We start from the raw sequence: 12,075 nt of genomic DNA, 5'->3' as shown, positions 1-12,075 counted from the left end.
GCCCCCAAGATTATTCTCACTCAAAAGATCTTGCAGATATAGACACCTAAGATACAACACAATGGTCCTGTAGATGGTATATCTCAGGATTTCTGGTCATTTAATAATTCTGTTGCCAAAGGATTATTAATAGCCTCCAAACACAGATTTCAATTGTATACCCACTTTAGCTAAACATGTTAATTTTGTAGCAGGAAATCATCACTTGGTGAGGATTTAAGTTTGTTAGAGGCTTCTAACGTGACCGTTACTCTCATGGAAACAAATGGAAAATGTAATGTTTTGCACTGCCCTTTGTAATACCTCCCATTTTCATAAAAATAAATACTACCCGTGTTGTCTCTGCATTCCAGATAGGCTGGATATCTGTTTATTTTTCCACTTAAAAACTGATAAAGAATAGCTTTCTGAAATTCTTCTGGGGCCGCTGGAATTTAACCTTAATGCACTGAGCTCTGTGTTACTTACTTACATGGATCTGTCTACTGAGATTGGAGGCCAATTGGCAACAACACGTATACATTTTGAATTTAAGTGCAAAGGAATGATGAACTTGGACTCATGAAAATAGCAGACTCTAGAACAGATCTGAGAGCTCTGGTGTTTTCTTAAACAGAGAAGTGTGTCAATCTGCCGCACTCTAGAACCCATTCTGCCCGGCCAGAGGTGGGAGCCAAGTGAGAGACACAGAGAAATCAAGCTTGGGGGACCAACTGTTTCCCTGCTATGTCCCAAGTTATTAAGCAGGACGACACTCCCAGAGTAAATATTTTCCAGCCTTAGCTCTGCATCCAACTTAAGCTGTATCTCCCTTGATTTCCTGCAATATTCCTCCCCACCCCCTTATTTTTTAGTCCAAAATGATCTCCTCTTATTAGGGTCACTACACAGAGCACCTGTCATATCCTCCTTTCTCTTCTCAAAGCCTATTTAGTTTGTTGTGAGGCTTATTGTGTTTTTTTCTTGCCAATGACTTGGGCCAGTTTTGAGATTCTGTTTCTTTAAAATACCTGTAGGAATAATGCTCTAGTAGAAGGCATTCCTATTGCGGGTTTCCAGATAAAAGGAAGTATTATCAACACCCCCTAAACACACCTGCTCTGGCCCATGAGTTGCTAATGAGTATAAGGGGCTACTATTTGCATGGGTTTTAAGTACCAGGGATGCCTTTCTCTGAATNAGCGAGCCATTAGCACATTATTGAATTCTTGTTTCCAGCAGACAGCTGTGTTGTGCTTAATGTAATAGGGTATATTTTACTGATGCCTCGATGCTGTTCTTTTCATTTCCATAAATTTGACACAGTCAGCACTTGAGTGTGGATGGTTTCATGTTGTTTCTTATTTTCTTGACATATTTCCTCCTTCCAAATCATAAAAGCCTCACCAGCTAGCTATCCAGAGGCATGGAGAAATAAACACTTCATTATAAATGCTTCCCTTGTTTCTGCAAATTCGCCTGATTAAAATCCTTCATTTATTGAAACGTGCTTGAACCTTTCACGAGAGGTTTTTGACAATTGCTGGATTTGTTTGGCAGGAAGAAAGGAATGTGGAAGGGAAGTGTGAGTATCCAAGAAACGTAAAACGGCATATTTATAGAGGACAAGAAGAGTACCAGAAAATTAAAACTCACCAAAATTAATTAATTAAATTAAAACTCATAGACAGGGTTAGACACACACATGCACACAAACTATATATATCATTTTTCTTAGCCTTCTATTGCCATTATGTGTCCCTATAAGAAAAAATTTCATTCCTTTTCTCCCCCAGCCAGGCTTGCCCTTCCCATATGTTCTATTCCCACTGAGGTCTCTTTATTTCATCTCTTTCTTTTTTTTTTTAATTTTTTAATGTTTTATTTATTATTGAGACAGAGAGAAACAGAGCACGAGCGGGGGAGAGTCAGAGAGAGGGAGACACAAAATCAGAAGCAGGCTCCAGGCTCTGAGCTAGCTGTCAGCACAGAGCCCAACATGGGGCTCGAACCCACGAACTGTGAGATCATGACTTGAGCCAAAGTCGGACGCTTAACTACTGAGCCACCCAGGCGCCCCTATTTCACCTCTTTCAATAATAGCTGCCTAAACTGCTTTTTCCCCCTTCTATTATGTGAAAGTCACTCCCCAAATGATATTTCTTTATCTCGTATCCCACACCTTCAATTATATTAAAAAAAATTTTTGGACCAATATTTAGGTTATTTCCTCAGAGAAGAGTAAGTGCCCTTTGCTTAGAAGTCACTTGCTACCCGGAAAAGCATTCTTGACTCCCAACACTCCTCCTCACACCAGTGAGACATAACTGCCCCACAAACGAAAAGTTGAACCTGTTTTAGGTAAAGATGAATGAAAAGTCTCAGGGTGATTAGCCTAGAGATTCACTCCAGCCCAAGCGGCTGGCCATAGTGTGTCCCCACTCCCAGTCCAAATTTCAAACAAGATGAAGGGATTCGTGTACAGTGAGCAGAGTACGCCGTGAAAGGGTTCAGGGTGAATGCACCCAAAGTCTGTGAGACTACAATTGCCATCCGTGGACAGAGTGATTGAGAAATTTGTAATTCCCAGGACTCCTAGTACTAGGAGCAACCCATTGTCCAGATCGCTGTCATCAAACATGGCATTACCTCACCTTCCTTCTTTTCCTTTCTTAGGTGGTCCGGGATATTCTGCTGATTGGACACAGACAGGCTTTTGCATGGGTTGATGAGTGGTATGGTAAGTCAGCTTCCCCGGCTTCATTCCACCTGCTTGGGATGCTACCTAGAAAGACAGCAACCAAGGCAGGAGTATCGGCCCCTGAACTGGAAAACAGCACTGTCTGTTGGGACCTAACAATGAAGGATGTAATGATAGATGCTTGGTCTAAAATAACCATAATACAGCAGGTCCTTGAACAACACGGGTTTGAACTATGTGGGTCCACTTATGCCGATCTTTTTTTTCACTAAACAGTACATACTGTAAATGTGTTTTCTCTTCCTTATGATTTTCTTAATAATGTTTTCTTTTCTGTAGCTTACTTTATGGAAAGAAGACAGAATTGATTACATGTAACATACAAAATATGTGTTCATCAACTGTTTATGTTATCAGTAAGGCTTCCAGTCTATAGTCAGCTGTTTGAGGGAGTCAAAAGTTCTACATGGATTTTCAGTTCTGAGGGAGAGAATGTGTGTGGTGGCGTCCCTAACACCCTTATTGTTCAAGGGTCAACTGTACTTAGTTATTAACTAATAAGTAGGACCTCCGTATGTTTGATGCCAGCATACTTGCTCACACAGGGTTCCGTAATTCTCTTGGATGGGTTTTAAACCCATCCTAATTTACCCCAAATTTCCAACTCAAGATCAAAACTGTCTGAAGCAATTTATCAAGTGAAAGCAGTCCTTTGATTCAGAGAACACTTCAAATACTCCCTCACCAAAAACAAAAGGATTCTGCAAGAATCCATAGGTGCCCTTCATCCTAACTAAGACTGTTGTGGCTTTTTTCTTTTTTTTCTTCTTTTTCCCCATGATTTGAGAGGAGTTAAACAAGTCCTGCACATTTCCAGTAAAAGAAAATAAGGTTTGCTGCATCCCTTGATAGATGGACCACCAATTCCAGATTCTCAGCACTATCATTTCGTCCACATGAATCTTCTACATTCCCAGAATCAGTCATCAGAAGCTTGTGTCCTTGACTATAAATAGCAATGAACACACCCAGTTGGTGACTTGGGTTAGATCTGATTATCCAATGAAATGCCCTCCTCCTTGGCCTCTTCCTAAGTCAATTGAATTTGTTCTGTGTGTAACCTACATTACATTTTGGTGCTTGTCTGTCATTGTTCCACCAATCCCTCCATCTTCTTAGCAGAAGGTATCAAATTTACAATGAAAAGATACATTGGACTGACCTGGCAAAGACAATGATTGTTATTAATGTTGGTAGTGGTTTCCGAACCACATTTAAAAAGACATAGTTCTGGAGGGTTTGGTCTGTGTGTGCATGTGGGCCTGTATCGTGTGCATTTTTCCCAGATCTGCATCTTCCTGGGTTTGTCCAAAGGCAGATCTCAGGACGAGATTCTTTTGAAAGATCATCATTTGCTCTTTCTTACCGCACACCCCCACTGCTTACGTGCAGCCGATATGTTGGCTTGCCACATTTTCATGTTGCCTTCCCAAGGCAGGGAGAGGAAGAGCCTCCTGTGATTACTTACCCTGATCATGAAACAAATCCTTCTGCCTTTTTCCCCCCTCGGGAGCTTTGCTCAGATTCTTGAAGAGGGAGAGGGAACATAGATGCAAAAAGTCCTTAATACTTGCTGGTCTTTCCAAACTTGGGCTCCTCTAAGCTCATGGTGTCCTTGCCACCAGCAGTAAGAGAGTATCAAAAGGATATTCAAAGAATAATTGGCAAGTGAATGGGGACCTGAAGGGCCAAGAATGTGTCGCTTGGAAGACCCAAGAGGCAGGGCACTTTGATAGATTTCCTTCCAGTACCAGAATGCCATAGAGGTCTTTAAGAAAAGGCAGCATCAAAAAGGGTAGCTGATTCCTGATTAAGAGGACAAAACTCGACAAGCCTGTTGATCAGAAAAGNAAGGAAGAGATTTCAAAGACTTAGTCCAAAAAAAAAAAATTTTTTTTTCTCAGACTATTCCAGGGGCCCAAAGCTAGACTAATGCATCAAAGGAAAATAGAGGCCTCCGGTCCTGGAGAGCTTTCAGAGGAGAATGCTTACCTATTTACTCAGGATGGGTTAGGTGGAGCTATTAACTCAAGGAGTCTATTGACAAAAAGCCTTTCTGAGTGCAGAAAAGCAGTGTGTGCTTTAGTGGGTGTAGATCATGGGGGTGCATGTACTCCCCAGAGAAGGTCTCCACCCCCTGTGTACACAATCTTAACTCCAACCAAAACAAGCAGCCTTTTTTCACTCAGTAAGGGGTCTAGGAACCACCCCATCAATTTCATGTAAATTACTGGCATCCTTGCCCCAGGCTGAGCTGCTTGCCAGGAGAACAGTGGCTCCTTCCTTACACAGCTGCAGACACGCAGTCATTCAAATGAGTGGAAATAGCCCGGTCCACAGAGCACCTTCTCAGTCCCTTATTCAAGGTAATCCTAGGGACTGTGGGCCTTTCAGGGAAATGGGTGTGTCACTATCCATGAGGATGGCCCTACCGTTTGGGATACCTGAAAGTCACTTATTTTTCTTTGGTCTACATAGGCTCAGTGAGGCTCTCATTAGTAGACCTGGAAAAGGTCCAAAGTAAAAAATAATAATAATAAAAGAAAAAGAAAAAAAACCTTGCCTGTGGTTTATAGCATTGGTGCAAAGTGAGGTTCCCCAGGCCAACAACATTAGCTCCCGCCTCAGCTACTTGTTAGAAATTCAAAATTCTGGGTCCTACAGAATCAGATACTCTGGAGATATAGCCCAGCAATCTGTGTTTTAACAAACCCTCCAGATGATTCTGATACTTGCTAACGTTTAAGAATGACTTTAACTCAGATTAGATTGCAAGTACAGTTTAATTCAGTCCGAACAGATTAGAGGATGGTGGATGTCTTCCGGGCCAACTGGTGCCTTGTGAGATTTAGAAAAAGACATCCTTCTGGGCACACTCAGCAGGTACTCTCAGTTTAGGACTGAATTTTAGTCCCATTGGCCTCCTGGGCAGTTCGTTTGTACCGAACACAAACTCTACACCATAGGCACCCCTGGAGGTCTTTCTCCCTAATTAAAGTAACCACCGCCAATGCTTAATTAGGAAGAAAGAAGGGAGGGGGGAAAGGATATTGTACATGGTAGTTGATCTTTTCTTACCCAAAGAATGATTTTGTATCTTCTCTGAGTTTGAGCATGTGGCTGTCACATAACTATTTCCCTAGACAAATTTTATTCTGCTCTTGTTCATTGTAAAGTATAACCACGTCCATTGTTGCAGGAGTTGAGTTTGTGTTTTCAAAGCCTTGATTCGTCTTTATCCATGAGCCTTGGTTCTCTCCTCCATGACTGGAACGCTAATCAGAGAAGAAACAACACATTTCAGAAGATGGGGTAAAGGGGGGGGGATGGATCAAAGTAGGAACCCCAGCTAAACAAAAATTTCACAAATCTGACAGTATTTTGAGAGAGGAACAAAGAGGATTGCCAGAGGGAGGCTATGAAAGAGTGGAACTTCATGAATGTCTTTGAAATCCTCATCCTTCTAAAAAATTATGGGATGGGGGTGGGTGGGGGGTGGGGTAGTCTTGCTAGTATAGATGAAAGTCCCTCATGAAAGTGACTTAGAAATTATTTTGGAATCCTTAGAGCAGGCCTAAAAATGGATGGAGCTAGCTTAAGGTGGAGAAGGAAGCCTACTTAGGGACTAGACTAGCATTAGCTGGTTGAACTCACCAAGCCAGCCTTTTCTGATGCCCTCCAGTTTCCTGAAGTATGCATTTCAGTGCCATGGCTGTTATGCAACATTTTATGTGTGTTCCTATGTTCTTTTTTCTGGGGAGAGAACTCCTAGCTTCTCATCAGATTTTCAACAGATCTGTGATTCTCCTTTACCTCCCCCAAATTAAGAACTATGAAAAAATCGTAACTGTTCCTTACAATTCTAGATCTTAGTGGCCTGAATTACATGGAAAGGGTAATTCACCAAGACTTGAAGATTGGCTACTTTCACTACAAAAAAGTGGAGGCACCCCTAAGCTATTTATAACAAGCATGCATTGAATTTATAATCATTGTAAAGAGGGGTTTTTTAAATTTTTTTTGAGGTTTATTCATTCTTCATAGAGACTAAGTGTGAGTGGGGGAAGGGCAGAAAGAGAGGGAGACACAGAACACGAAGCAAGTTCCAGGCTCTGAGCTGTCAGCACAGAGCCTGCAGGGGGCGGGGCTCCACCGAAAGACCATGGCCAGAGCAGAAGTCAGGCACTTTACTGATTGAACGACTCAGGCACCCCTCATTGTAAAGAATTTTAAAGGGGGGAGGCTCCTGGGTGGCTCAGTTGGTTAAGCATCCAACTCTTGATTTTGCCTCAGGTCATGATGTCACTTTCATGAGTTCAAGCCCCACATCAGGCTCTGTGCTCACAGTGTGGAGTCTGCTTGGGATTCTTTCTCTTCTCTCTCTGCCCCTACCTCATTCTCTCTCTCTCTCTCTCTCTTTCTCTTTCTGGCACTTCCCAAAGGATGACTGCCATTTTGCTAAAGCCTAGGAGTATCAGATTTCATTCGTGGTTGCTGAAACATCCCTCCGCCCTGATCCCAACCACTTGTTCAAGACTTCCATTCTGACCTAGTATCGAGAAAAAATTACTTCTGTTTAGGCTGAAGGTCCTAAAAGTGGAGAGAAAATGTTTGTAAAAGGAAATACAATATGTGCCACTGGGCAGGTCATTGAATTAAAATATATAACACCTTCATTAAAATTTTAGCTGCTGTAGCAATGCAATACAATGAAAATTTCTTGCTTACAGACATTTTGTCCTATGGTGTTTATAACTTCTCTGTACGTTCAGCTGACTTGTGTCCTTTCAAATATATAATCTTGTCTCCACAAACTGTGAGGTCAACCTGCCTACTTTACAAAATAATGCGATTGAGGGGCACCTGTGTGGCTCAGTTGGTTGAGCATCTGACTTCAGCTCAGGTCATGATCTCACTGTTCGTGGGTTCAAGCCCCGCATCAGGCTCTGTGCTGACAACTCAGAGCCTGTAGCCTGCATCAGATTCTGTGTCTTCCTCTCTCTCTGCCCCTCCCCTGCTCATGCGGTGTCTCTATCTCTTTCTCTCTCTCTCTCTCTCTCTCTTAAAAATAAAAATAAAAACATAAAAAATAAGTAAGTAAAAAATAAAGTGATTGAACAAAGTTAAACAGTAGTTTAACAAAGTTAAAAGACTAGACGATATTTCTAACATAAAGTAGCCAACAGAGAATTACTATCTATCATGTATAAAGAGGTCCTATAAATAAAGAATCCAGCTCAATAGAAAGAAAAGGTAAAGAACATGAATAGATAAACCATAGAAAAAAGCACAAATGGCCAAGATAACCTTGCTACTAATCGCAAGAAATACAATGAAAACAAAATATGACATTTGTTCATCCGATAGCAAAATCTTTAAGATCTTGAAAATACTACATTTTGGATAAAGTGGGAGAACAAATAAATAGTTTCTATACAAATGACTAAGTAGAAATAACCTATGGCCCAGCAATTCTACTTTTAGAAATTTATTGTAGAAATTTGTTTATTTATCCATGTGCTCCTGAATGTAGGTACAAAGCTATTCAGTGTAGTGTTGTTTATAAAAGCTAGAAATTAGTCTCAGCATAAGTTTATTTTATTAATAGGAATATGAGCAAATAAATTATGACACACCCATACTATGTATATTGTTTGTGACAGTTAAAAAGAATAAGCTAGTTCTATATTTACCAGTGCGGAAATATGTGTATCTTCCATTAGCGGGAAAAGCAGGTCAGAACAATATGTATAGGGGCTCCTGGCTGGCTCTGTCAGTAAAGCATGTGACTCTTGATCTCAGGGTCATGAGTTCAAGCCCATGTTAGGTGTAGAGGTTACTTAAATAAATAAAACTTAATTTAAAAAAAAAATTATTTTAACATTGAATCATTTTTGAGAGACTGAGTGTGAGCAGGGGAGGGGCAGAAAAAGAGGGAGACACAGAATCCAAAGCGGGGTCCAGGCTCTGAGCTGTCAGCACAGAGCCCGACATGGGGCTCGAACTCACAAACCATGAGACCATGACCTGAGCCAAAGTTCTACACTTAACTGACTGAAGCACCCAGGTGCCCCTAAACCTTTTTAAAAATGTATTTAGGGGCCGCCTGGGTGGCTTAGTTGGTTAAGCGTCTGACTTTCGCTTAGGTCATGATCTCGTGGTTCGTGGGTTCGAGCCCCGTGTCGGGCTCTGTGCTGACTGCCAGCTCAGAACCTGGAACCTGTTTCAGAGTCTGTGACTCCCTCTCTCTCTGACCCTCCCCTGCTCACGCTGTCTCTCTCTCTCCTAGAAATTAAAAAAAAAAGAAAAAATGTATTTAAAAATTTTAAAAGGGACCCCTGGGTGGCTCAGTCAATTAAGCATCCAGCTTTTGATTTCAGCTCAGGTCATGATCTCAGGTTTCGTGAGCTTGAGCCCTGCTTTGGGTAAACCCTGCTTCTCTCTGCCTCTCCTCTTCTCTCTCTCTCTCTCTCTCTGCCCCTCACTCTCTTGCACCCTCTCTCTCTCAAAAATAATAATAGTAATAAAATAAAATAAGAATTTAAAAGAAAAAACAACAGCATGTATAGTATGTATGGTATAGTATACTACATAGTATGATTCCATAAACGTAGAAATAAGTGAGACTATATGTATGTGTAGTAATATACATGTGAATTCATAGAAAAGAATTCATAGTAAAGAAAAGCCTGTACCTCAAACTCTTAACAGGATTAGTGGCAGAGGTTACAAGGAATTAAACTCTTTTCTCAATATAAATCAGTACTATTTGAATTATTTCTATGGAACACAATTCATCACAATTCATGCATTTCATGAATTGTGATTTCATAAATAGCCACTGAAATCCATATTCTATTAAAAAGCAGGAAATGGTTGAAGCAGACCAAGACTCATAGAGTGGATATATATATTTTTTTAATGTCATTTCTTAGCATTCTTTTTTTCTTAATGTTTATTTTGAGAGAGAGAATGTTCATGCAAGTCAGGGAGGGGCAGAGAGAGAGAGAGAGAAGGAATCCCAAGCAGGCGCCTTGAGGTGAGCAAGGAGCCCAAAGCAGGATGCAGTTTCCCAAACCATGAGATCATGACCTGAGCCGAAGTCAAGAGTCTGACACTTAACTGACTGACCCATCCAGCCCCCCCCCGTATATAATATATATATTATTTTTTGAGAGAGAGACAGAGAATATGCGCACATGTGCATGCTGCGGGGGAGGGGCAGAAAGAGGGGGACAGGGGGTCCAAAGCAGGCTCTGTGCAGACAGCAGAAAGCCCAGTGAGGGGTTCAAACCCACGAACCATGAGATGATGACCTGAGCCAAAGTTGCACACTCAACCAACTGAGCCACCCAGACACCCCTATATTTTGTTTTTAAATGAAAGCCTTTCGTTCATGGCTGAAGAAACCAAAGCAGGTTCCTCAATTAACAAATCCCTTGGGTCCAGAGCTTCTTTGACAAAGCTGGACTGGAAGTAGATGCAGAAGGCAGAGGCCCAGTCACCTGGCAGAGGGGAAGGCTCCACTTGGGCCACATTCAGTGTGACCTCCACCTGGCTGGAGAAGAAGACAGGATCAGTTCTCCCCTCATCTGAAGGAGGGTAAGAAAGAGAAGGAAAGAAATGGCCCCACAGAGGGCAAAGAGAGGAAATCTTGTGCCACTGAAATGTAATGAGGGCATTTGTACCCCTAGCATTCCCAGTGCTGATCATATCAGTGTTATATATACATATATAGTATATGTATATATAACAGCCTAATGTCAAAGATACTATGATGTACCTTTCTTATCAATGGAAACACCATACTAGTTACAATATACTCTTCAACCAAGGAACGAGCCCAGTGTTGCTTATTTAAAAACCTTTTATCTAAGAAACGTTATTTACGAAAAGTAAACGATGACCATCCAAATTTATATATTAAGGGGTGATTATTTATCGGTCTATTTACAAAATAACTAACACAAGTTTCCTTTAAGAGTTTCTTAGATACACATCAACCGGAAGTAAAAAGGTTTGAACCTAAACTGTTGGAAGCCATTCTCTGATCATTGAAAATCCATCCATAATGAAGATGAGTCCTCTCTGAAAGTATGACCTGTCAGTGGGCAGTGCGATTGAATTTACTAAAACGTTGATTCGTATATAGACTTGGCAGAAGTGTACTACCTAATGCATTTCACCTGATAAACTAAACAGGAATATTTTCACTTGATTAGGCTTTCTATAAATTAATGAGGAATATTGAAAACATTCACATCATATCCCTAAGCATGTATGTGTGGTACATGAGGAGAACTCGGGATTTAGACCAAGTATTTTCCCACCTCAGTACTGGCAGGTTATCACCGTCTTTTAAAGAACCACTTTACTAGAAACGTCCATTCTTATGTGGTCTCATTGGGAGATTTTCTTCTTTTAGGTGAAATTTTCTGAAACTTTGTTTTGTAACTCTTCATTATAAAGGGGGGGTGAGGTGGGGCAACTGGGTTGCACGTTGGTTCAGCGGTTGAGCCTCTGACTTGATTTTGGCTCAGGTCATGACATAATGGTTGTTGAGTTCAAGGCCCACATTGGGCTCTGCACTGACAATGTGGAGCCTGCTTGGGCTTCCTTCTGTCCCCCGTCTCTCTGTCCTACCCTGTAGATTATAAATAAATTTTTAAAATTAAAAAAAAAAAGTGGCTCCATGTTTCTAGAATGAGCAGAAATTCTAGGAAACTGTGGTTTTTTAAAAATTTTTTAATGTTTATTATTTATTTTTGAGAGAGAGAGTAAGACAGAGCATGAGCAGGGGAGGGGCAGAGAGAGAGGGAGACCCAGAATCTGAAGCAGGCTCCAGGCCCTGAGCTGGCTGTCAGCACAGAGCCCGATGCGGGGCTCGAACCCACAAACCGCGAGGTCATGACCTGAGTCAAAGTCGGCCTCTTAACCTGCTGAGCCACCCAGGTGCCCCTAGGAAACTGTATTTTCTTCTTACCAATTCCAAATTGATGGTATTTGACCCCAAACAATAGGTTTTAAATAATTTTCTTCGTTTTTGTTCTTATCTAAGCACAGCATATTTGATGTAGAAAATAATAGATAAACAAAAGGAAGAAAATAAAAATTACCTATAATTCCAACTCCTCAAAACAATCACTGTTAATATTTTGAAATGTATCCTTTTAGTCTTTTTAAAATCTATGTGATGCTATTCTGACCAAAATGATTTTATATGCTACGTACAGTGTTTTCACCTCCAATTTTTGACAATTTACCAAGGACATCTCTCTATAGTATTAATTTTCTTCTACATCGCTTTTGAATGATTGTGTCTTACTATCAGTCCC

At 41.0% G+C, this 12,075-nt stretch overlaps 1 protein-coding gene across 1 annotated transcript in view; it reads left to right on the top strand.

Moving 5' to 3' along the window:
* PITPNC1 (phosphatidylinositol transfer protein cytoplasmic 1) overlaps nucleotides 1-12,075 on the top strand; it is a 251,646-nt gene that overhangs the window by 228,445 nt on the left and 11,126 nt on the right. The window contains exon 8 of the mRNA XM_077780444.1: nucleotides 2,656-2,719. Coding sequence (XP_077636570.1) covers nucleotides 2,656-2,719 — 64 coding nt within the window. The remainder of the gene's footprint in view (nucleotides 1-2,655; nucleotides 2,720-12,075) is intronic.

This window comes from Crocuta crocuta, unplaced genomic scaffold (assembly GCF_008692635.1).
Source record: "Crocuta crocuta isolate KB4526 unplaced genomic scaffold, BGI_CrCroc_1.0 scaffold288, whole genome shotgun sequence".
NCBI classification, from domain to species: domain Eukaryota; kingdom Metazoa; phylum Chordata; class Mammalia; order Carnivora; family Hyaenidae; genus Crocuta; species Crocuta crocuta.
The sequence above is the reverse complement of the archived record's forward strand: the minus strand, read 5'-3'. Positions and strand labels throughout refer to the sequence as shown.